Here is a 25,940-nt window from a genome sequence, read left to right on the forward strand (position 1 = left end):
GAAAAGACCCTGATGCTGGGAAAGATTGAGGGCAGAGGATAAAGGGGTAACAGAGGATGAGATGGTTGGATAGCATCACCAACTCAAAGGACGTGAGTTTAAGAAGCTCCAGGAGATGGTGGAAGACAGGGGAACCTGGTGTGCTGCAGTCCATGGGTCCCTCAGTCAGACACGACTGAGCCACTGAACAATGACACACAGATTATGGGAGATTACAGAGGCCGCTTTGCACATGCCGTTCCCTCTGAGACGCCCTTCCCCACCTTGACGGCCCAGGTGGGTTCCTTCTCAACTTATGCTTTAGGACACTGACAGTGACATCCCCAGGGTGCCCCCCTTGCCTCCACATCCTCCACCGTCCTCTTATTCTCAAACTAATTAGCTCTTTTCCTGGCTCCCCCCACCCTCCACCAACCCTCCAGCCACCTGGATCAGGGGATACCAAGACCCCATCGATGCCTTTTCTCTCCTAACTCTCTGAACAGCTCAGATTGGTCTCCTCCCTTGCACCTGGGCCTACTGGAAGCATGAATAAACATTTGTGGAATGAATGCTTGACTCCCAAATTTTCTTTCTGGCGGGGTCCCCCCAACTCTGACATGGGCCTGTGATGCCATCTCTGCTGGGAGCATGGCGCCCACCAGGGGAGGAGGACCTTGGGTGAGGGAGGAAGTCCAGGTTGCCGCTGGTAGCCCAGGCAGCTGATTTCTAAGAAACCAGCTGAGGGACAGGAAGGCTGGGGCAAAGCTCAGGATGGCTTTTACTTTCAGTTTTCTGCATCTGGAGCAGTGTAGGTACCCAAGGTTCTTGGCTGGGAGGGGACAGTGTTATAGGCACAGCGCTGTCAAATGTCAAGGACACAGCCAGCACTTCAGGAGCCAGACCAGGCCCGGAGCCCAGAGAGGTCTTGCCCGGCCCCATCCACAGCCATCAGGGTAGGAGCCAGGGCCGCCGGGGGTAACAGCCGCTCGGCCTGGCCCGGCCCGGCCATCAGGGCTTCCTCTTTATTCACTTGACCTTTATTTTGGACATGGTTCGGGTTATTTATTCCTTCACCCATTCATTCATTCACGCACTCATTCATTCAGTCACCCACCCATCCACCCACCCATCCACAAGTCCTTTCTCTCACTCCTCAGACCTCTCTGTCTTCTCTTTCCTTCCTATTTCCCTGTGTTCTTTCCTCTCCTCTTCCCACTCCCTGTCTCCCCAGCTCTGCCTCTTGCTCCCTCTCTCTGCCTATCTGCACCCCTTGCTTCCCCCACCACCTTTCTGACTCACTCACCCATTTTTTCCCTGGAGGAGGGGATAGCTGAGCTGGGCTTTGAAGACTGAGTAGGAGTTTGCCAAGTGAAGAGAATGCAAGAGAAACATCAAAGACTTCCCCTGGGTTGCTCAAAAGGCCAAAGGATGATGGAAGCAGATGGGGAATGTGAAGGGGACAGTGAGGGGCTAAAATGTACAGTGGGGCTGGGCAGTAAAGGACCTCAGAGCCCATGGGAAAGGGGTCACATTTTAGTGTCTAGCAGCTGGGAGCCACTAGAATGCTGTGGGGTCATCTGGCTTGGTCCAAGTACTTCTTCTATGACTTTTATCAGCCATGAGATCTAGACAAGGAGCTCAATCTCTCCTGGCCTAGTCTGTGAAATGAGACAATAAGGGTACCCATCTAGAAAGAGCTAGATAAAGGGGGGCCGTTAGCAATACTCACTTGCCGAGGGAGCCAAGCGAATGTGTGTGTGCCCGGGGGTTTCAGGTGAGCGAATCACCAGTTAGACGGTCACACCCAATTCCCTCCATTGCCTGCCAAGGGGCCAAGCCCACATCTCGGTTCCTCAGTTTCCCCATCTGCAATCCGATGAGGGGGAGGTCCACTTTAAGCTCAAGCCTGCACTCCTCGCCCCGCCCCCACGCCCTGCCCACCTGGCCAGGGAAGCCCGCCAGGCCCCCCTCCCGCCAGGCCCCCCTCCCACCAGGACCTGAGGTAGTTTCGCTTTGACCCGCCTTCCAGAAACTGTGGCCCTTCCTGTCACCAGGTTACCACAGAAGGAACTTGGCAAAAGATAAGATTAGCAGCATGGAGGAACCCCAGGCTGACCATGCTAGGCTTTCATTTTTAGTGTCCCTAGCTGGGCCCCCTACATAGGGTCCACCCTGCCCTCCCAGCATCACGCCTCATATTGAGCACGTACTCTGTGCTTATAATCACTTCCTATTAATACTCTGTACCTGTGAGATCCGAGGGCTTACCCCATTTCACAGGTGAGGAAACTGAGGCTCAGTCAGTGCCCACGACACAAAGCTGGCAGCCAAGCTGGGCAGTTTCCCAGGCACGGGACGGGTGTCCTGGAGGGTCCCTAGATGATGGTTTTAGGTGAGACTCAAGGACATTTTGACAAAACATTGAGCTGCTGTGAAAGAGTTCCTATTTGCCACTCAAGTAAAGAAGACAGTCTCATATGGGTGCTACTGTGTCTTAAACACCTCTCTGACACTTAACACGTCTCGCTCTCAACCACACACAAAACAGGCTTTTTTTGTTTATGTGTGTGCTCAAACATGTACAACTCTTTGCAACTTCGTGGACTGTAGCCCAACAGGTTTCTCTGTCCATGGGATTTTCCAAGCAAGAATACTGGAGTGGGTTGCCATTTCCTCCTCCAGGAGATTTTCCCAGCCCAGGGATCAGACCCTCATCTCCTCTGGCTCTTTCATCGGCAGGCAGATTCTTTACCACTGCACCACCTGGGAAGCCCAGATACAGCAGACCTTCTCTGAAAGCAGAGCAAGACACCAATCTCTAGCTAAAACTTACTAACACTGTTTGAATTTCATTGCATTTTTTTCAAGGGTTATCTTTTTGTGGTAGGTGACTCTGGCTTTCTGTGTATAGTAGTGAAACATTTCCCTTTGAATAAAACTTACCTAAGGAAACTGAGTAACTTGAAGAATATCATTGAATAACATAACAGCTGCAACTTGGATAGAGCTGGCAAAAATCATAAAGGTGGATCTCTGGTGTCTGACAGTTTGGAAACCTTAGCTTAAAGCGAGGGGATGGCTGTAAAATCGGGCAGACCTCCTAGGGTCTGCCATGTAGCTGCTGTGTGACCCTGGGCACTTTATTTAACCTCTCTGTGCCTCTGTTTTCTCATCTGCAAAATGAGTATCATAACAATAATAATGTCTGTTTCATATGGTTCTTGTGGAGGGTTAAATGAAATACAATGCATGAATTACATAGAACAATGCCTAGTGTCTACTGAGCAATTGACATGATGAGCTGGTTGTTTGCAGCAAATGACAAGCTGAGAATGCTACCAAGTCTGTCTGACTTCACGGCTGTGCTCACTCAAATACACAGGGCAGCCCGTGTGAAGCAAAACAGTAATAATCGTTATAACTTCTATACTTGCGTCGTGATCCAAGTTATCTCCACTTAGAGTAAATCATTTGATCCTCATTGCCCTTCCGAAGCAAGGCAGAGTGGGTGTCGTTTAGTCTTGTTGTTCACTCAGTCGTGTCCGACTCTGTGACCCTCTGGACTGCAGCACGCCAGGCTTCCCTGTCCTTCACCATCTCCCGGAGTTTGCTCAAACTCATGTCCAGTGAGTTGATGATGCCATCCAGCCATCTCGTCCTCTGTTGTCCCCTTCTGCTCCTGCCCTCAATCTTTCCCAGCTTCAGGATCTTTTCCAACGAGTCAGCTCTTTGCATCAGGTGGCCAAAGTATTGGAGCTTCAGCATCAGTCCTTTCAATGAATATTCGGGGTTGATTTCCTTTAGAATGGACTGGCTTGATCTCCTTGAAGTCCAAGGGGCTCTCAAGAGTCTTCTCCAGCATTGAATCTACTTCTTGTTTTATAGATGAGGCCACTACAGTCACACTGTTAACAGGACTCAAACCCAGGGCCTGGGTCCCAGGTCTTTCTGCTCCTCCGTGCTGCCTCCCACAGTGAAACGTTGAGGGGAGGGGCCACCAAGGCTGACTTACCCAGGCTTCACCCCCTCCTCTCCACCCTGCTCCTGGATGCCCCTCCCGGCTGCACCCAAGTGTGGGAGGTATGGGAGGGAGTGTCTCATCCCACAGGCCGCTGCAGGTCCCCAGGTGGAGCCAGCCCCAAATGTCACCCTCTAACTCAGGATCCAGATGTCAGGCTCACACCATTCCTATCTTGGCCGGTCAGCATTTGCATCCATCCCCCCTCCACACCACCCCCCTCCCCACCACCAGCTGCCAGGACGGCCCCAGAGCCACTCCCCCAGGGTCCCTTCTGATCAAGCAGCCCTCTCCTAGGCTGAATTCTGATACAACCTTTCAGATAAGTTACCAGCCCACTGTCTTGCCTGGCTTCCCAGCCTGTGCTAGGGGGAAAAGGATGAATGAGGTGCTCTGAGCCCTGGCTGGTTGTATGGCTCTGAACATCCTTCAGGGTGGCCCTAAGTCTCAGAAACCTATTAACCCATGAACCCCTGGGCACTGTAGTTGGTAAGATCATGACCTTGGCCATCAAGCACCTGGAGTCAAACTCTGGCTTTGCCATTTACACATTTGAGGTGGGGGGTGGGGGGTGGGCAATTCCTTCACTTTTCTGAGCCCACTTCTGTGATGCAACCTGGGCCAAGTATTAGCATCCTTTAGGTGCTCAGTAATTGGCATTATATTAAAACAGCAGCAAGGCAAGGATCATAAGGCAGAGAGGCCAGCCCTAATTATTGGAGACCCATCCGTGTTAAACTCTTTACAGGTACCCTCTTACTTAATCCCATCCATGGGATGGGTACATTGATTAATCTCATTTGCAGGTGAGAAACCTAGGTTCAGGATCTAAGGGCCGTGTGAGTTGGCGCAGCAGTGCTGGGTGTGCACTGGTATGGAGTGGGAGCTCTTTTTGGTCTCTTAAGACCAGAGGGGGCTGGGAGATCCCGCTCTTATGGGCTTGACCTGACCGCCCTCTCTGAGTGGGTGGTGGGGTGGGGATAGTAGTGTTGGGGGCGGTGGGGAGGTCTTCCAAGCGGGCAGCAGGCCCAGGGAGGTGCTAGGACCACACGGAGGCCAGAGGGGCCGCAGTGCAGGGGCGGGGGTGGAGGGGCCAGAGCCCAGCACTGACAAGACCCGAGGAGCAGGTGAGGGTGGCCAGTGACGTCATCAGTGCGTGGCACCCGGCGGCCTGGGCGCCCTGGGGCCGGGCGAGGCCTTGAGGCGACGGCACTTGTAGGTGGACAAGCCCTTCACCTTGAGACCTAACGAAGCGCAGGAACAGCATGTGCAAAGGCCCGGTGGCAGAAGGGAGTGCGGTGAGTGCTGAGGCCAGCAGCGCGGGTCCTCGGGGGGTAGTTGGGCCTTCTCCTGAGCATGGCCGGGAGCCATCGGAGGACTGGGGCTTGGAGATGCCGGGCTTCACGTGGGGGTGTCTGTTCTGAGGGCGGTGGTGTACTGGGGCCAAACAGCTGGTCTAGAGCAGGGGAATCCTTTTCCCCTGTGGGCTGTCTGAGGGCCAGGACCAGGTGGGAGGGGCAGTTGAGTGCCCATCTTGGGCACTATTGTCCCTGTGTGAATTTGCTTCGTTGAAGACTGCACTCTGCTCTCTGAAAGGCCTTGAGACCCCTAGAATCGGCCCAAGGCTCTTTTATTCCCTAGAAACCTCAAGCCCTGGGGAGTCTCGGGATGAAGGTCGTGGACGCAGGTGAAGGGGCTGCCCAGGTGAGGGGGATGCCAAGGCACTGAACACTCCCGCCCTATGTCACCCCAGTGCACCTCCTCCTAGGCCCTGTGCTTCCTCTCCCAACGTTGAGGCTGGCTGCTCCAAGAAGCCCCTCACTGGAGCCTGTGAGGCTGCGCAGACCTAGGTTGGGGATCTGATCATAGTTGAGGTTTCTGACTGATGCCTGCCCCAGGCCTTCCTGGCCCATATTTGGTCTCAGCACCAGTCCCAGCAGGTCCTGTCACTGTCCCTGCCTCTCTGTGGCCCAGTTGGCTGGAGCTGAGGGGTCTGACCAAGAATGACCCCTCCCCTGCCCCCCCACACACACCCATCCCCAGATATGCATATAATAAGGCAGGGAAGCAGTCAGGGAATCGGATCACAACACAGATTAGATCGGGTCACACCCTGGCTACCCATCACAGTTCAAATCCACACTCCTCACCAGTGGCTGTGCCCACTGCCCTCCCATCCCGCCTTACCTTCTGCCACTTGCCTTCACTCAATCCCTTCCCCTCCAGCTCCACCAGCTACTGGACTGGGTTGAGCTCGTTCCCAGTTGCTGTTCCCTCTACCTGAAATGCCTGCCTCCCCAGCTGGCTCTGACCTGTCATTCCAGGCACAATTTCAGTGTCACCTTGAAGGGGCCTTCCTGACCTTTCTTTCTGAAATAGTCCCAGTCCGCTGTCCCACCATCTAGTTGTCATCTCGAGTACTGTCACTATTGGAATGTTCTGGTGCCTTTAGTTTCATATTTAGTTAACAGTCTGAGGCCCTGAACGTGAACTCCGTGAGAGCAGGGGCCAGACTCCCTCGACTGTGTCCATTCCTGTATCCACTGGGCTTAAGAGTAATGCCTGGAACGTAAGTTGGTGCTCAGCGCATGTTTGTTGACCCTCATTATCGTTTACTGAGCACCGCATCATTTGGAGACGTATGGCCAGACTCTGGGCTAAATGCCTTATGTGCCTCACTTCAGGAAGAGGCTCAGCTCTGCACTTCCTGGCTGGGGGACAGTTAACAGTTCCACTCAAGTTGGGAAGATCAAGCAGGCTGAAGCGAGACCTGGGGAAATGCCTCTTCACAGGGTTCCTCGCTCTTCCCTCTTCCACTCTTGAAACCAATTGCCTTGACAGTGTGGCAGACCCGGTGCAAGTCTTGGCTATCACTTTTGAGTTGTGTGACCTTAAGTAAGTGACAGTACTTCTCTGGGCCTCTGTTTCCTCATCTCTGAAATGGGGGGCAGAGTCCCCCGCTGAGGAAAGGCTTTGATGCGGGTCAGAGGCTGTTCTCACCCAGGCCTGCAGTCCCCGTTGTCCTGGAGAGCGGCCCCTTTGCCATCCTGCCCGCCCTCTGCTGCCCCGCTCACCCGCTGTTAGTGGGAAGAATACCTCAGTCGCACCTGGGCCCCCAGCCCAGGCCCACACATACACCAGTCCTCCTCTCACTTTTCATTCTTGTAAATTGACGTCAGCACTGCTGAATCACAAAGCTGAGGTTTGAGACGATCTGCACCATGGGGAAGCCACACGGCGCGCGCCGCCCCCCTGTCCTGCAGCGTCTGCACTGCCATGCCCATCTGTTAACTCGGTCTGGAGTGCAGCTCCCGGGGGCTTCTAGGTCATTTCAGGTCACTTTATGCATGGCAGTATAGCTTAAAAAAAAAAAAAAAGACTCACAAAGAGAAGGGGCCAGCTCTGGGGAGTGTGAGTAAAGGAGCTTTAGTTTCAGCTGTCTTGCTAAGGGAAATGAGTTTGGGTAATGAAGATGTGACTTTTAAGCTTTTTTTTTTTTTTTTGAGAAGGGAAAAGCCCTGGAAATATTATAAACTTGACTGCGATTTGTCCCTCCTTAGATGAGGACCTGTTTCCTTATCTGAAAAATGGGAATGTTAGTTAATAGCACCTAAATCCTAAGGCTTAGTTGAAGGTTGAATGTTTTAATATAGGTGACTAGGCGCTCAGAATGGTGCCTTCCCAGTGATGCAGATATAAATGTTAGCAGCTGCTACTGTTATTATTTCGACTGTTAGGCCCTCATGGGAGGCTAGTGCTACCCAGCCTCTGAAGCAGTACTGTCTGAGTTTGCCATCTGGCTCCACCACTTGCTGTATGCCCTACTTTGCCTCTCTGAGCCTCAGTTTTCTCATCTATATAAAGGGGGAGAGGTTTCTAACCCACAGGCCAGTTGAGAGGCTTAGAGTAGCACAGGGCCCAGCATACAGTAAGCGCTCACTAAAGTGTCTGCCGTGTGCCCCAGCACAACCTTCTTGGGTTTCTCCTTGCCCTGCCCAAGCTGGGTAGGAGACAGGAAAGTCTGAACACAAGACTTGAGCCACAAAGCACAAAACAAAGGGAAGGGAGACGGTTCAAAGAAGAGAAAGCAGTGATTCCTTGGAGGCACACAGACATCACCTACCTTCCCCCCTCCCTCTCTCCCTCTCCACCCCCCCCCCCCACCTCATTAAAGGATGAAATTGCCAAAGCTCTCTGAGATCCTAAATCTCTCCTGGCCATCCTTAACCTTGGGGCCTGGAACCTATTTAATCCCCAAGACAAGCCTGGGCCACTCCAGCTCTCCGGCTATCAAGTTAATTTTATGCTGCAGTTTAAAGTCTGAAAGGTGTTATTAAATATTAGGACACTCCATTATAAGCATGTCCAGGGCTGCAGAGGGCCATTTGGAGTTCTAAAATTGGAGTGGGATGTGTCTGTGAGGCCGCTTAACCCTACACCTGAAAATGACTCGATGCACCAGGTGCAGCACCACAGCCCTGAGTGGCCAGCAGACCGGCCACAGATACAGGAGTAGCCATAAAACCCATGTCCTGTGCATTCTTTAGTGATGCTGGCCAGCCCCAGTTTTGGAAAACATCACTCCTCCATCCACTATGCATCAGTACCTGCTGCTGAGGGTTACAGCAAAGCAAGCCATTTCAGAGGCAGTCGCTGAGGCCCCTAGAGGCAAAGGGAATTGCCCAGAGCTGCCAAGAGGGCCCTCCTGCCACCACAGACCACAGAGCGTCTTTCTGGTTGCAAGTTGCGTGTTCACCAAAAAGTACACGAGACAAGACAGGGCGGGAAGAAGGAAGTTCAGACCTGACCCTGTTATCCCCATCCCATCTCAGTATCTCTGTCTCCCTAGATACAGTTTCAGAATGTACCACTCCTCCTTCCAAAAACTCATCAACCCCCCCCACCCCCACCCTCTTCCTGGAAGAAGCTGTGGTCACAGAATGAAAGAAGTTTCCCCTCTGTCATCCATTTCAAACAGATTTCTGGGAGGACGGCCAAAAAAAGGCCCAAGTGTCTTTCTCTGACACCGGAATGACCACAGGCAAATTTACCCTGCCTCGGTTTTCTCTTCCATAAAATGGGGTAAGAGCCTTGCTTCATAGGGTAGTCTTTATAGATTAAGTCAATTTAAGTGTATGTAAATAAAGTACAGATAGGACCTGACACACATTAAGTGTGTTCAAACACGAAGTGCCCTTTTACCAGACACACAATACCAAAACTAGACCAAGGGTTCCTCTCCCCCTGAGAGCTGAGGCTGAAGCCATGTGGGGTTCCCAGCCACAGAACCTGGGGGGGCCACACACCACCTTCAGCCACACCCAGGTCAATATAGGAACCCGGACCCACTCAGAACCGTGGAAAACCTTTGACCAAAGCACACGCTCTAGAAACTTTTTTTCTTAAAAAAAAAAAACTTTCATAATAAAGTTTATTACCTAAACTGGTGGTAAAAAATATAAAATAGGATTCTGCATAGCAGAAAAATAAAGCCAGAGACCCTCCCCCAACCCCTGGTTTGTGCAAAGATACTGAGCATATGTAAACATGAAGAGGTAGGAGGTACGAGTTCAGGCCCTGGTCCCACATACAGTTTTAAATTAAGCTGCTACGACAACCAGGGGGACCCAGAGGGAGCACCAGGAGAGGGCACCCCTCAAGACGTGGGGAGGGGTCTGCGGCCTGGTCTCCAGCCCAGGGCCGGAGGCGCCTCGCCCCCTACGCCCGCTCCCTCCAACGCAGGTGGGGAGGGCACCCACATGGTCCAGGAGAAATAATAATTAATAATAGAAAATAATAAGGGGCGGGGGGGCCCAGTTAATGCTGCGGTGTGCGGCCGGTCAGATCTGGAAGGGGAAGGAGCTCAGGTAGTCGAGGAGGACGGGGTTGAGGGGGATGCGCGCCAGGTTCTCGCGGCCCACGGTGGCCACGATGCGCTGGCGGCACAGCTCCTGCAGCGGCCGCACGCGGCGCTGGCGCAGCGGGGCCCCCAGCATGCGGCGCGGAGCCGCCACGTAGTGCTCCAGCAGCTCGAAGAGGCAGTCGAAGCTCTCGCGGCTACCGTCCAGGTGGAAGCGGCCGGCCTGGAAGTGCACGCGGATGCTCGTGGGGCCCGAGGCCATCTTCACGCTGAGGGCGAAGAAGCAGTTCCTCTGTCGGCTGTCGCGCACCAGGAAGGTGCCCACGGGCTCGGCGCGCAGCCGCTCGTGCGCTCCGTGCACGCTCAGGGGCCCCCAGTAGAAGCCGCAGGCGTCGAGGAGCGCGCTGGCGCGGGTGATGCGCCGGTATTCGGCGTGCGAGCGGAACGTGCGAAAGTGTGTATCGCCGGGGGCCGGGGCCACGGCCGCCGGGCAGGGCCGCAGGCGCGCCGGGGCCGCGGACGAGGGCGAGGAGGTGGAAGAAGAAGAGGAGGAGGAGGAGGAAGAAGGCTCTGGCCGCCGTCTGGGCTCTGCTGCCGTAGAGATTGCATTGTCGGCTGCCACCTGGTTGTGTGCTACCATCCTACACGCGGGGCCGGCCGGAGGGGTGGGCCATAGCGTCCGGGGGTGCGCTGATGGGGGAGACAGGCAGTGAGCAGGGAGTCCGGGTGAGACTGGGCAGGTGAGGGCCCGCGAGGCAGCTCGGGAGGGGCGGGGCCCTGGGCTGAGCCGCTCCTAAAGGGCCGAGGGCTCAAGCCTGCGTCCGCGCGGCCCTTTGAGCCTCAGTGGACTCATCTAGAAAATGGGCTTGCCCGCCCGCGGCGCCCTTGCTGGCGGGTGGGAGCTCGGCGGCGCGCTGTGCCGCCTCCGAGTCCGAGTCGAGAAGGGGGCGTGGAGAGAAGCGCCGAGCAGAAGCCTGTCCCGGACTCGGGCCACCGGGTCCTCGGCTCACCGCCCCGCGGCTGCCGCCTGCCGGCCAGGGCGGGAACGGACGCCTCGTCCGGGCGATTCGGGCAAAAAAGCAGGAGAAAGCGGCGCTGCGGGTACCCCAAGCGCGGGGTCCGCCAGGCTGGGGCCCGCAGGGGCCTGGGGCGTGGCGGCCGCGACCCCACCACGCAGCCCCCGAGGCCGCCCCGGCCCCGGGCGGTCCCGTGCGTTCCTCCCCTCTCCCTCTAGCTTCGTCGCCCAGCGTCCGTCTCACCTGGCGGCGGGGCGCGGGGCGCCGCGGGCGGGGCGGCGGGGGTCTCCGGGGCGGCTCTCGCGCATGCTCCGGGGCCGGGAGCCGTGCAGCTGCCACGGCCGCAGCTCTTTCTGCTGCGCGCCCGCCCCTGCACCAGTCTTTTAAACCGGCTCTGAAGCTTGGGGCTTGCGAGGCCCCGCCCCCGCCGGCTCCGCCCCCTCCAGGCCCGCCCTGCCGCGCCACTTTCGGTTTCTTTTTCTGCGCACCGCGGTGGCGGGCGCAGCTCGACTTTTCCCACAAATCCGGGACCCCTCCTCGGGGAGGTCCCCCAGCCCTGACCTAGCCTCGCACCTGTCCTAGGACCGGTCTGTCAAGGTCTCTAGCACTGCCCTTGAATCTCCGGGGCACTTCTCAGCACCCTCCCTTTCGGACCTGGCGGCCCTCCGGTACCCCCACTGCCTTCGGTCGCAGATTTCTTCAGGCAAGCCCATTAGGATACTCCGGACTGGCCCTGACACACCAGTCACCTCCGCCAGGTGTCTCAGCACCCATCTCTGGTAGACCTCTGTCCTCTACTCTGGAGCCGGACACCTCCACCCTATTCTGGGGTCTCACCTGGGACCCCTCGGGACTGCTGCCTCCTTCGCCCTGCCCCCCCTCGTCCTGGAGCCTCTAGATGGCCGCATCCGCATCCCTCCCTGCCTGTCTCTGTCCCTGGTCTTGTCTTAGGGTTCCCAGGAAGCGGCGGGTTGACCACAGGCTTCGGAGGAACCCTTTGGCTGCGCGGGAGGGGTACCTCGACTGCGAGCCCAGTTCCTTGGAAACCGGGTGGGGCCTGGCAAGGTCCCCGGCGGCCTTGGCCTGCCTTTTCTCCTGCCAGATAGGTGGAGAAACTGAGGCCCGGTGACTGGCAGAGGGGGAGCTCCAAACGAGGCACACCCTCCTCGCTTTTATTTGGGGGAGAGGAGGGAGCAGCTGGGCACCTCTAAATGCACTTTGGAGCCCAGGGGAAAGAGAGTTCATTTTCAGATGTGATCATTGCAGAAGCCTACTCTGAGCTTTCCTGGCCAGCCCCTCCTCTTCCTCCCTCCTCTCTTACAGATCCCACCCCTGCCCCCAGCTGCTCCCTCCCCACACTCATACCTCGGGTCTTGGAATGATGGGGTACCCGTAACAGTTTGTTCGTTTGTGTATGATGCTGTCTGTCATAGAAGGGCATGGAGTAGGTGCCTGGCTAGTACATGTATTTTTGAATGAAAGAAAGAACAAATGAGCTTGGGGGCCGGCTGGTGGGTGGTGAATCTCACAGCCTGGAGGGGTCAGGCGGAGTAGCTAGGTTTGGCAGGGTCCTGCCCAACACTGGCGCACACTGCCCTCTACAGGCAACTCTCAGGCCGCAGCGCAGCTTTGCCGCTTGGCTCCTAGCCCTGGCGCCAGGTCCTCCTGCCAGCCTCCCTGGTGCTTTCCTGCCCTGACCCCGGGCAGAGCCCAGGATCCCCGTGTTTCCTGGTGAACACAAGAGGATGGCCCAGAACCCACCTTGTGTACACAAGAGGATGGCCCAGAACCCACCTTGTGTAGGATCCCACTGTCTCCCGGAATCCGTGTTGGCAGCAGCTGATGTTGGTTGTTGATGTGGTCGTCCTGGGGGTGTGTGTGTGTGTGTGTGTGTGTGTGTGTGTGTGTGTGGCAGCAGCTGATGTTGGTCGTTGATGTGGTCGTCCTAGGGGTGTGTGTGTGTGTGTGTGTGTGTGTGTGTGTGTGTGTGGCAGCAGCTGATGTTGGTCGTTGATGTGGTCGTCCTGGGTGTGTGTGTGTGTGTGTGGCAGCAGCTGATGTTGGTCGTTGATGTGGTCGTCCTGGGTGTGTGTGTGTGTGTGTGTGTGTGTGTGTGTGTGTGGCAGCAGCTGATGTTGGTCGTTGATGTGGTCGTCCTGGGTGTGTGTGTGTGTGTGTGTGTGTGTGTGTGTGTGGTGTGTGTGGCAGCAGCTGATGTTGGTCGTTGATGTGGTCTGGGGGGTGGTGGGGTGGGGGGTGTGGTGTGGGCGCTGGGGTGTGTGTTTGTGTGTGTGTGCAAGGGCATGAGAAGGTGCATAGCCATGCCTGGGCCAGTGTTCGGGTGCTGTGGTCAGCCCGGAGCGCCTGCAGGGGGCTGCCCTGCGGTGGGTGGCAGCACAAAGCAGTGGTTGGAAGCTGGGCTCTGGCTGCAGTCTGCCTAGTTTCCAATTCTAATTTTGCAACTTTCTGTCCCTCTGACCTTGGACGTGTAATTAACTCCCTTGCCTGGTTTCCTCATCTCTGAAGGGGGTAATAACATCTCCCTCATAGTGTGGGGATTAAAAGAGTGATTAGGGGTCACGTGCTTACACCAGTCCCTGGTGCGTCAGAGGCATTCAGTAGGTGATTGCTTTTGCTGCTGTTGTTCATCGGCGGCCGTCAGCAGCCCTGACAGCATATTGGAGCTCATGGCTTCATGTTAGAAGTCCTAGTGCAAGGAAAGCAGGCCATAGACAGCATGGGTGGAGTGAAAGGAGAGCGTTGCATGGGGGTTAACCAGGCCCCTGGCTGCTGGCAGCGGGGAGACACAGCACCTCCTTCTCACTCGAGCTGGAGGCGGGTGGTCCAGGCCCAGAGAAGGCAGCCAGGCTGGACTGGCTCCTGCGTGACTTGTCTTCCTGCCAGCATGTCTCCTTGCCCAGAGCAGATCTGTGTCTGATGGCCCATATGCCCCCTACCACTCATTGACAGCCCAGATGGCTGCTTCAAAGAGTTCCCTCTTATTCCTGAGCACTAGGACCTCCTCCTCTGACCCCCTACTTGTTGCCACATGCCCACCCATCCCACGGAGCCCCCTTCTTCATTTCATTTACTGTTACCTGTGATGTGTTAGGTTCTTCCCAAGTGGCACTAGCGGTAAAGAACCCGCCCACCAGTGCAGGAGACATAAGAGACGTGAGTTCGATCCCTGGGTCAGGAAGGTCCCCTGGAGAAGGAAATGGCAACCCGCTCCAGTATTCTTGCCTGTAGAATTCCATGGACAGAGGAGCCTGGCGGGCTACAGTCCATGGGGTCGCAAAGAGTCAGACGTGACAGAGGCGACTTAGCACACACACACGTGATGTACTGGCCTAAACTGGCTGGATAATAAATACAGTCCTTAGACCTAGACTGACACCACGATCCAATCTGCCCATTTTACAGATAGAGAAACTGAGGGGGGAGTCACTCGCCCAGGGGCACACAACTCAGAAGGGGCAGGGCGGAGGTTCACACCCAGGAGCTCAGACCCTAAAGCTTTCACCCGTTTGCTGTGCTATAGATTTCCTTCCCACCTCCTCTCCCCACCCTCTGCCCCAGCTGGATTCCTGGTGGTCTCCAATCCTGGTCTGTCTTCTGGTGAAACAGTAGATACCAAGAAAATAAGAGGGATGCATTTGCATCCTAAGCCTGCCTGGGGAGGAGTGAGGACCATTCTGCTGACTTTCCTCCTGTTTGTAAGATTGGGGAGACTCCAGGTCTTGGCAGCCAAGCCTCCGTCTCCCCATTTTTGGCTCTGGGCCCTTCTGAGTCTCAGTTTTCTTGCCTGTACGGTAGGCTTGGCCTCTTCCTCCCCCCGCCCCAAGCAGATTCTGGTTGTGCAAGAGCAGTGAGCCAAGCACAAGTTGCCAAGCACACGTGGGTTCTCCTCACCACCGATGGTGACAGTTACTACCACTTTGGTTTCATTTTCTAAAGCCTGAGTTCAAAATGAAACCAAATCCAGATACCAAAGGGAAAAAGAAATACGCTGATTGACAAGCATCCGTCTCCTGGGCTGTTCTCCGTGGAGGGCCTGCCCTAGACTCGCAGGAAGCTGGGCCATGGGCCGTGGAGACCACAGGCCAGCCGCTTGCCCACGCTGGGCCTCATTCGCCCCAGCTGCAAAGCGGGCTTTGGAAATTTCATGCTTCACAGAGCAGTGTGAAGCACAGCCCAAAGCAAGGGGCCAGGCACAGAGAAGGCGCTTCTTGGCACAAGCGACTTCTCGTCACGGGGCAGTTGGGGCAGTCCTGTGTCCGCAGCTTGCTGGGCCACAGCAGACATGGGGGCTGGTTCTCCTCCCCCACCCTTGGCAGCCCTGGCAGGCGCAGAAGGGAGAGGCTTAGCCAGCAGCTGGGAGGAGTCAAGATCTTGGCCCCTGGAGCTCAGTTTTTCAGTTTCTTTTTCTAGTTTTGGCAAAGTCTTGCTGGGAAAAGCAGCCCCTTCAGGTCGTATAATCTTGAAACTGCCCTCTGCCCAGTGCTCCTCAGCCTTTCTTTACAATCGAGATTCCCATGGGAGTCTGTACCTCTGGGGCCCTCCGAGCAGTGGATTCTGGTTTCAATCTGTCAATGAGCACGTAGTCTGGGACCAGCTTCTTCGCTTCTCTGTGGCTCGGTTTCCTCATCTGCTCGATAGGGGTAATGACATTTATTTCACCCATCCAGTGTTTATTCAACAGGTAGGACATGACTGAGTAATTGAGCATACATACAGTTCGGTTCAGTTCAGTTCAGTCACTCAGTCGTGTCCGACCCTTTGTGACCCCATGAATCACAGCACGCCAGGCCTCCCTGTCCATCACCAACTCCCAGAGTTCACTCAGACTCATGTCCATCGAGGCAGTGATGCCATCCAGCTATCTCATCCTCTGTCGTCCCCTTCTCCTCCTGCCCCCAATCCCTCCCAGCATCAGGGTCTTTTCCAATGAGTCAACTCTTCCCATGATGTAGCCAAAGTATTGGAGTTTTAGCTTCAGTATCAGTCCCTCCAATGAACACCCAGGACTGATTTCTTTTAGGATGGACTGGTTGGATCTCCTTACAGTCCAAGGGACTCTCAAGAGTCTTCTCCAACACCGCAGTTCAAAAGCATCAATTCTTCGGTGCTCAGCTTTCTTCACAGTCCAAATCTCACATCCCTACATGACCACTGGGAAAACCATAGCCTTGACTAGATGGACCTTTGTTGGCAAAGTAATGTCTCTCCTTTTGAATATGCTATCTAAGTTGGTCATAACTTTCCTTCCAAGGAGTAAGCATCTTTTAATTTCATGGCTACAGTCACCATCTGCAGTGATTTTGGAGCCCCCCAAAAATAAAGTCTGACACTGTTTCCACTGTTTCCCCATCTATTTCCCTTGAAGTGATGGGACTGGATGCCATGACCTTTGTTTTCTGAATGTTGAGCTTTAAGTCAACTTTTTCACTCTCCTCTTACACTTTCATCACCAGGCTTTTGAGTTCCTCTTCACTTTCTGCCATAAGGGTGGTGTCATCTGCATATCTGAGCTCATTGATATTTCTCCTGGCAATCTTGATTCCAGCTTGTGCTTCTTCCAGCCCAGCATTTCTCATGATGTGCTCTGCATAGAAGTTAAATAAGCAGGGTGACAATATACAGGCTTGACGTACTCCTTTTCCTATTTGGAACCAGTCTGTTGTTCCATGTCCAGTTCTAACTGTTGCTTCCTGACCTGCATATAGGTTTCCTCAAGAGGCCGGTCAGGTGGTCTGGTATTCCCATCTCTTGCAGAATTTTCCACAATTTATTGTGATCCACACAGTTAAATGCTTTGGCATAGTCAATGACGCAGAAATAGATGTTTTTCTGGAACTCTTGCTTTTTCGATGATCCAGCAGATGTTGACAATTTGATCTCTGGTTCCTCTGCCTTTTCTAAAACCAGCTGGAATATCTGGAAGTTCACGGTTCATGTACTGCTGAAGCCTGGCTTGCCGAATTTTGAGCATTACTTTTACTAGCGTGTGAGATGAGTGCAGTTGTGCGGTACATACACATATACACATTTATTGAGTGTCTACTATCTGCCAGGCACTGGGAACTCAGAGGTTTTCAAGCAGTCATAGGAGAAATAGGAAGTAAATTCATTAGATCAATTTAGATCATGGTAAGTGCTATGGGAAAACAAACAGGAAAGAAGGAGCAACAGGGTTTTTGTGGGGTGTGGGCAAGAATGAGATAAAGCAGTCAGGGAAAGCCTCTTGGTTGGAGGTTGCAGTTGAGGCCTTTCTAAATAAGGGGTGATAAGGATTCCAGGTACAACCACCAGTGCAAAGGGCCTGCGATGGGAGTGATCAGCCGTGTTGAGGATCAGAAAGGAGACACGTGTCATTGGTGTAGAGAGCAAGGTGGTGAGGTATAGAGGTTCATAGGGGTCCAGTTCATGGTGCAGGCTTTGTGGGGACATGGGAAGTGTTTAGATTTCACCCTGACTGCAGGAGACATTTCTTCCAGCCCAGGAGATGCTACAGGATTGGGCATGGAAAGAATCCTCTGGCTATTGACTTTCTGGACTGCTGAGACAGTAGCCACAGTGATGTATAGTGTGGGGGCTTGGGACACACCTCACAACTGCCCCGACCACCCCCCCCCAAGGATGTAACCGCACTAGCCCCGAGATGGGTACAGAGACAGTCCCCAGGGGAAGCCAGGACACGTGTGTGTTGCAGTGTGCGTTGTAGTAGAGAGCCCTGCTTGAGGAGCCTGAGACCTGAGTTCTGAGGTCCGCCCTCACTCCCCAGGGACCCAGGAAGGGGAGGCATCATTTGCTCAGCCGGCTGTGGTCCAGGTGACAGTCTGGGCATCTCTTATTTACACCCCCCCACCCCCACCCCTTGGCTTCCCTGGTGGCTCAGCCGTAAAGAATCCGCCTGCAACATAGGAGATGCAGGTAGACACGGGTTCAATCCTTGGGTTGGAAAGATCCCCTGGAGAAGGAAATAGCAACCCATGCCAGTATTCTTGCCTGGGAAATCCCACGGACAGAGGAGCCTGGCGGGGCTACGGTCCATAGGGTCGCAAAGAGTTAGTCATGACAGCACACGCGCATCCACGTGGTTCTGTGAGGTGGAAATTATGCCGCCATTTCCCAGATGAGAAAATTGCTCCTCAAAGAGCTGGTGAAACTTGCCAAGAGTGTCTTGGAGAACCTGGGGCTTGGCCTCTGTCCACAGAGGCTGCTGCGTGACATGAGGTAGAACCTAGTCCTGGCTGATCCCAACGGCAGGAGATCACACAGGAACACACTTTCCGTGGAGGGGAGGGGACGCTCGAGCCCAAGGAGAGGGCTCTCGTCGAGTAGGAGAGGGGTCATGGCCTGAGCTGGTGGCTGGACTCCAGGTCCTGGGGAGACCTGGTGGGAACATTCCAGCAGGCCCTTGATCTCCGTGTGACGGGTGAAACAGGAGAGATGAGGTCAGAGATTATGTGGAGTATCCAGTATTAGCCAGCTTTCAGAATGCTGGTACCGTGTTCATAGCTGGAAAAAAGGAGGGCCTGGGAAGAGGACTTCTGAGAGCCCCTTCCCACCCCCTCCCTCGCTCCCACCCTCGCTGTGACTTCAGGCAAGTTGCCTTCATCCGGTGGCCCAGAGAACTGTCGCAAAGCCTGAGCCTGACAGGCCCACTGCCTTTTCATCAGTAAATCTCCCAGGACCTCACTCCAAGCTGATTTATTCTGTTTTTCCCACCATTCTAACAGGCCCATCTGGTTCCCACCCTACCGCATCTCATAAGTGGCAAAGTAGGTATCGTGAGCTGACGAGAAGAGCAACAGCAGTCACCTCTGGCAGCTGGCACAGAGGGGAAATAAGAATTTGCAGAAGCTATGCAACTAGACACAAGGGCTGACTGTCACAGGTTGGGGACCTTGTGGGTGGGGTCAGGCGCCTCCTCAGCTTTAAGCCATGCACCAAAGAAAGCCGTGGCGGGGGTGGGGGGGGGAGGCAGGCGCCGTGACCAGGGGCTTGCCACATCCCAGTTCCCTCACTTAAGGCCTGTTGCTTTAGGACACAGGCCAGCAGCAGATTTGTGGTGTGGGAAGCCCAGTATCTGCTGGCTCCAGAAAAGGCCCCTGGCCAAGCCAGCAGGGCTGAGCAGGCTCTGGGAGGAGGCGACCCTTGCCCCAAATTCACTTATTGATTTGGGCTTCCTGGGTGGCTCAGCAGTAAAGAATCCACGTGCAATGCAAGAGACGTGGGAGGCATGCGTTCGATCACCGAGTCGGGAAGATCCCCTGGAGGAGGGCATGACAACCCACTCCAGTGTTCTTGCCTGGAGAATCCCGTGGACAGAGGAGCCTGGAGGGCTACAGTCCGTGGGGTCGCAGAGAGTCAGACACGGCTGAGTGGCTGAGCACATTTACTTGCTTATGGTGCACAGGCTACTCCCTGGTTGCTGTGAGCAGGCTTCTCATTGCGGTGGCTTCTTTTGTTGTGGAGCACGAGCTCTAGGGGAGCAGGCTTCAGTAATTGCAGGGCATGGGCTCAGGAGTTCTGGTTCACGGGCCCTGGAGCACAGGCTCAGTAGCTGTGGCGCACAGGCTTAACTGCTCCTCAGCTGTGGGATCCTCCCAGACCAGGGATCGAACCTGTGTCCCCTGCATTGACAGGTGGATTCTTAGCCACTGGACCACCAGGGAAGTCCCTTGACCCAAATTTTAAAGAGCAAGTGAAACTCAGCCCAAGGAGAAGCAGGCAGAGCACTTCTGGCAGAGCATGGCAGTCAGCAGAGGCCTGGAGGCCACAGCTTGAGGACCTGCGTGGCAGGTGGTGGGAGACGAGGCTCCGGGAAGCGGAGGGGCGCCAGTGCCACCTGCATGGTTTACAGGCAGAGGCTTGGCTGGGGACAGCAGTGGGCGGCTAGCATTGGCCTCTCTGTGCCCCAGGGCGGTGAGTCCCTCTGGGAAGGGGCTCCTGGATCCTCTCGCCTGGACCAGCAGGCCCAGAATGGACGAGCGCTGTCAAGAAAAGATAACAGCACTTTGCAGACGCAGAGTTCCTGCGTTATCTCTTTCTAGAGTCGACAGAGCTTTGCTGAGCGCTTATTACATGCTCCCCTGATGCTCCTTCCTATTCTCCCTAATTTAGTTTTTCGTGTTTTTGTAGAAAATAAAGCATCTCCCCTCCCCCGACGTATCCCCAGGCACCCACTTAGTCTGTGTCCTTCCACATCTTGTCTAAGCACTTACATACCTGCTTTTTCCCCCATAAAAGTACAGTGTTGCTTTGTGTGGAATTCTGCCCTCCCCCAATGGTGTTTCTTTCTCCATCTTGCCCCTTCACCCAGCACCGTGTCGTGGCAGTCTGGAGGGATTGCACAGAGGTCAACCCCGTTCTTTTTAAAACTACACGATAGTCCTCAGTGAACCTGCGTGCTTACTTAGCCCTCCTGTGGGTCCTTTGCAGTTTTTTGCTCTTGCAAGCCACAAGGCCCTGAACTCTGGCACATGTGTGTGAGAAACGCTTTGCACACTTCTCATAGACACCACCCAGTCGCCTGCCAACCTGCGTATGCACGTCTGCCCTCTAGGCGACTGCATTCAATCATATCTGCTTTGCTGGGCCCTCTCAGTACCTGGCTAGTATCATCCAGCCTTTTCTGGTTTTGCCTATTCAGTGGGTATACACGTGGCATCTCACTGTCTGCACCTTCTTTCCTTTGTTCGTCCAGTATTTGCTGGGCACCTAATGCGTGCCCAGGCCCCATGCTGGCACAGGGGTGCAGCGATCAAGAACAGCATGGCGCCTTGGCCCTCTTTACAGAGTGCAAGAAAGCGACACTGTTGGTCCCTCAGTTGTGTCCAACTCTCTGTGACCCCATGGACTGTAGCCCACCAGGCTCCTCTGTCCATGGGATTCTCCAGGCAAGAATACTGTTCTCTCCTCCAGGGGATCTTCCTGACTCAGGGACGAAACCCAGGCCTCCCACATTTCAGGCAGAGTCTTTACTGTTTGAACCAAGGCTCAGGGAGGTAAAGAGGCAGTCCTAGGGTCACCCAGAAAGGGAAGAGAGGAGCCGAATCTCCAGAGCTTGAGGTGTTCGTTCCTCTTGAATCGTAGCTCTAATAGGCATCTCAGCACTACAGAGGGTCTGTACCCTCTTCCCTGGCTGTTCCCCCCTCCACCCCTAGGACTGTTGGGTCCTCTTAGGGGGGCTCCCCAGGCAGCTGAGCAAGCAACCCCACCACAGGCAGGGCTGTTTCTGTTCTCCCCAACGTCCCAACACTGGGAGAATGTGCCAGGCCCCTCAGTGGCTGGAGTTAGCATCTACTTCTCTGTTTCCTGAATTTGGGTTTCCAGCAGGCCTGCCCCTGAACTACTGCCGCCGCCACCCCAAACCAAGCAAGTGAAAGAATGGATCTGTGGTTTGATTTTGCCCCTTTTGTCACTGTGTGTCTGACTGCGGGAGGGCAGCTGTGCGCCTGCAAGTGCTTGCTTGTGTCTCACTGTGTGGGAGGGGAGGCGTGTGAGAGCCTGTGTCTGTGTGTGTGTGTGTGTGTGTGTGTGTGTGTGTGTAGGCGGGGATGTGCATTTGCGAGTCCGCATGTGAACCTCTGGCTCTGCGTCTGAGTGGGTTTGAATGGCAGTTTCTTCATATATGTGACTGGGTGTCTGTGTTACTCAGGCACTTCTTCCTGAGTGTTGGTTTCAGGGAAATGTGGGGTCGGAAAAGGTCGGTAAAGCACACTTGTGACCCAGTCTGTCTGCTTCCCAGGTCACATCCTCTATTACAGAGTTGATGTTCTCTGCAGTACAGCTCCAGCCTTCTGTGATTGTATCAGACAAGGACACCGTCCAGGGAATAAGGAAGTCCTCTGGTGAGTGGGTCTTAAAGTCCCTGACCTTACCCTCTGACCCTCTGTCTCCACCTCCTCCCTTAAAACTTGCCCTCTAGAAGCACTTCCCAACCGCTTCTGCACAGAGGTGTTTCAGTGACTACCATGGCTTTATGTGGCTGTGCTTTGCTTGTGCTGGGTCTTCGTCGATACACAAGGGCTTTCTCCAGCTACCCTGGAGTTGGCGGTGCGCGGGTTCTCACTGCAGCAGGTTCTCTTGCTGCAGAGCACGGGCTCTAGGGCCCGCGGACTTCAGTGGTTGTAGCCACGGGCTCAGTTGCTCCATGACACATGGAATCTTCCCAGACCAAGGATCAAACCCATGTCCCCTGCCTTGGCAGACAGACTCAACCACTGGACCACCAGGGGAGTTCCAGACTTAGGTTTCTAAACAGGGAACCAGGAGTTTGGGGCGAAGTAGGAATCTCTGATCTCAGAACTTCCCTCCAAGAGGAACGTCTCTGTTGCCACACTTGGTCCAGGCTCTGCTCCCTCCCTCCTAGCCACACGCTGTCCACAGCGCTTCCTCTTGTCCCTTCGGTCCCCTGCCAGTCAGTCTCCACACAGCAAAGATGCTCGACCCTGTTGCTTGCCTGATTAAGACCTCCCGTGACTTATCGCACCAAATAAAATGCCCAGGTTCCCCACAGCCTGCAAACCCTGCATGGCCTGGCCCCCGCCTGGCGCTCCCACCCCCTGGCGGCCCCCCACACACCTGTGCCAGCCACTCCAGCCTTTGGAATACGTCAGACTCCTTTCTTGCTCCCTCCAGGCTTTGCACATGCTGTTCCCTCGGCCTGCAGTGTGCTTCCTCGGGTCTCCAGTTCCTTGGACTCTGTCCCCACCCCCAGCCCCACCAGAGTTGCTCTGTGTCACACCCAGACTGGCTCCCTCGATTCTGCTTATTGAGACTGGCAAATGTTCCATATTTGGCTATGTCTGGCCTTAGCTGCGGCAGGTGGGCTCTTCCCTTGCAGCACGTGGGCTCCACAGTGCGGGCTCTGTACCTGCGGCACGTGGGCTCTCTAGCTGTGGGCTGTGGGCCTCAGTTCCCTGACCAGGGAGTGAACCCACGTCCCCTGCATTATTAAAAGGTGGATTCTTAACCACCAGACCATCAGGGAAGTCCTGCGACTGGCAAATCTTGTGCTTATACGTTTGTGTTCTTTCTGTGGATGTGGTCTTGTGTTTCAGCCCAGCCCCTGAAAGCACTTCGTCCTTTATGTATTCAAACAAATGATCACCAACCCAAGGGAACACAGCAGGCAAACAAAATGAGCCAGGACCCAAACTCAGGATGCTCTGGACTGCAAAGCACATTTTCCTAACCCCCTTCCTGCCTGTCTGCCATGGTCCTGGCCTGCCACTCTGCGTGTGGACGACACGAACAGTGAGTGGGCTCGAGGGAATCCCGTGTGTGAGTGTGCATGCGTACATGGGAGTGTATAAGACAAAGGAGGGCTCTGCCCGAGCAGAGCGTTGCCCGTCTATGCCAAAGGCTTCTTAGTGTGTTTACCTCCCATTCATTCCTGCTCCACGTGAGGACTGATACCTTACACTTTTATGAGAGCCCATCCCAAGGCATGTCCCTCCTCCCTACCCAACCTCTTCCCCGCTTTGTGCTTCCAACCAGGCCCGCCAAAACATGACACAGTTAATGAAACGACTCAAGGATGAGTCATCCGATGTACAAGCTTTAATCAATGTTGCATAGAATCACTGTAGTAACATGTTCCTGCAAAGTTAACTTCTTCCTTCTAGCGTTCCACGTGTGATGGTGTTTCTTATCTGGATGCAACCGACACAGGAACAAACCATGGGGTGTCATCTCAGTTGTACTTCCGTCCTAAGGGATAGGAATGGGAAAGGGAGCCTTTAGTAACAGTGCTTCCTAAGGTCACTTAACCCTCTCCTTTGGGTTTTTGGATGCTCATGTGTAATCAGATATGAGGCATGGCTAGAACTGACAGTCATCAGGGTCCTTTTGACTTGAGAATCCATCCAAGAATGGATTCCCATGAATCCATTATCATGCACCCATGAATTCAACCCAGTCCGACATTCATTTCATTCTTTAAACCACATCCAGGCTACACATCCAGTCCACCAATCCCACTGTCTTTCTTTCGTTCATTGGTCCAGTTAGTCCATTCAGCTAGTTCGCCGTCCAGTCAGTTCTATCAGTTCATTTATCCATCCGCCAACCTGATCCTCCACCCACCTAGACCACCATTATTTAACCAGTTCATATCCTCTCAATACGCATGCCTCCAGATATCCAGCTGTGTTCATACCCTTATCCATTCAGCCATCTGCCCAGCCAACCAATTCATTCACCCTCCCAGTGCATCAGCCCAATCTAGAAATCTAATCACATCCCTTCTGATTCTCAGTCACTTAATGGATTCATTCTTTCCCCTCATCCTTCTTACCCATCCACTCAAGCAACCATCATAACCCTTCTACCCACTCCCTATCTAACAGACCTCCTAATTATTCATCTACCCAGCCTTATTCACCTCTCCATGCTTCCACCTAGCTAATCCACCATTTGTCCAGCCTTCCAATCAACCCATCCAATTAAAGAGCTATTCCATCAACACATCGTATATATACAACTGCCGTAGTTCCCTCTCCCTCCTAACCCTTGCCTGTGGGTCCTCTGTGCTCTGACTTGGCGGAGGCAGCCTTCACCTCACCGCCTCTACAGCCCCGCTGGGCTGCGCCCCCCTTCTCTGGGGGAGTCCTGTGAAAGGCCACCGGCTTGACAGGTACCTGAGCTCTGCCTCTTTCTTTTGTACACCTGCTTGCTCCTCTTGACCTGCTTTCTCTTGATCACCTTTCCCTCCAAGTTCTTTCTGTTCTTGGAGTGGCTGCAAGAGTGGGTGACGGCCCGCGAGGGACCCTGGTGGGAGTGCATGGTGTATCTGTGGCGCCGCAGAGGAGGGCTGGAGCCTGAGCCCTGGTGCCCCGCGGGGCTGCGGTGGCTCCTCGGGCGCCGGCTGGAGTTCCGGCTGCGGCTGCGGCTGTGGCTGCGGCAGCTCCGGCTGCGGCCGCGGCTCTGGCAGTGGTGGCTGCAGCTGCACTGGTTGCAGGCGTGGCTTTGGGGCCGAGAGTTGCTGTGGGGCTGGGTGTGGGTGTTGGGAAGGCTCTGTGTCTTGGTGTCCATGGGCGGGGGGGGGGGGGCGGCCTTGCTTAGAGGGGCAGGAGCCGCCGCCACCTCCTCCTCTTCTGGCAGACCCAGCTTCACAGAGGCCCTGGCAGCCCCTGGTTATATAGTTGGGCCCGATTGTGATGGCACCGGCCACGGGGGTGTGTAACAGATGTGGCCCAACAGGGAATAAAGCCCTCTGCCCTCATCCTAACATGCAGGGTGGGGCAGCTTTCAAAGGGCGTGTCTGTGGGTTGAGAGCAGCCCCTTGGGCCGGGTGGAGCTGGGCCCACCCCCCGGGCCTGCTGCTGCTTTTCCTTCTGATCTCCTCACCCTGGGCACCCACCTCTCTAGTCCCAGTGTCCCTGCTTCCATAGAACGGGGGATAGGGACACCTACCCCCTCCTCGGCCAGCCCGCAGTGAGAACTCAGTAAGCGTGTCCGAGCACGCCCAGTCTTGTTCTGGCTCCACGCAGGCAGGCTGGAATCCAGGCACACAGCCCTGACCCCAGCAGACTGGGGATGGGTGGGCAGTCAGCAAGGTAGGCGACCGCCACCCGGATGGCGGTCATGGGATGACTTGTCAGGCGGAGAATAAGAATGACCAAAGGTGTGGATGTATGGCAGAAACCAACACAATACTGTAAAGGGGTTATCCTTCAGTTAAAAATAAACTGTAATAAATGAATAAAGCCAAAAAAAAAAGTAACCAAAGGGACCCACGGTGGTCCTGGGGCCTGCCTGACAAGCCCGGCTCCCCAGCAGGATATAAAGCTGGGAATCCAGAGTCGGGTTCAAAGCCCACTCTGTTCTGATATCTTGTCTTGGGTCGGTTGTTCTGAGGCCTGGTTTCCCTGTTGGACAAAGGGCTGTCACCCCTTCCTTCCTGGCATTCTTGTGAGCCTGAGACGCCTGTCAAACCTCAGGAGGCCCTTGAAAATCTTCTGCCTCCCGCCTGCCGCCTCCGCTCCCCTCCTCCCCTGCTAGCACAGCCGAGTGTGCACCCCTGCTCTGACCTCCCAGCCCCTGGGGAAGA

At 54.9% G+C, this 25,940-nt stretch overlaps 2 protein-coding genes and 1 long non-coding RNA gene across 3 annotated transcripts; 1 reads left to right on the top strand and 2 right to left on the bottom strand.

Moving 5' to 3' along the window:
- On the bottom strand, positions 9,395-11,217 carry SOCS1 (suppressor of cytokine signaling 1). Its single transcript, XM_018041073.1, has 2 exons — positions 11,120-11,217; positions 9,395-10,550 (listed from the first exon to the last, which is right to left on the bottom strand). The coding sequence occupies exon 2, from the start codon at positions 10,498-10,500 to the stop codon at positions 9,841-9,843; it is 660 nt and encodes a 219-aa protein (XP_017896562.1). The 5' UTR covers positions 10,501-10,550; positions 11,120-11,217; the 3' UTR covers positions 9,395-9,840.
- On the top strand, positions 11,310-23,477 carry LOC108633919. The gene is made up of 3 exons (XR_001917290.1): positions 11,310-11,634; positions 21,633-21,735; positions 22,948-23,477. It is a non-coding gene; the product is annotated as an uncharacterized LOC108633919 (long non-coding RNA).
- Positions 23,432-24,995, bottom strand: TNP2 (transition protein 2). Its single transcript, XM_018041072.1, has 2 exons — positions 24,529-24,995; positions 23,432-23,599 (listed from the first exon to the last, which is right to left on the bottom strand). The coding sequence occupies exons 1-2, from the start codon at positions 24,920-24,922 to the stop codon at positions 23,583-23,585; spliced, it is 411 nt and encodes a 136-aa protein (XP_017896561.1). The 5' UTR covers positions 24,923-24,995; the 3' UTR covers positions 23,432-23,582.

Source organism: Capra hircus, chromosome 25 (genome assembly GCF_001704415.2).
Source record: "Capra hircus breed San Clemente chromosome 25, ASM170441v1, whole genome shotgun sequence".
In the NCBI taxonomy this organism is placed as follows: Eukaryota; Metazoa; Chordata; class Mammalia; order Artiodactyla; family Bovidae; genus Capra; species Capra hircus.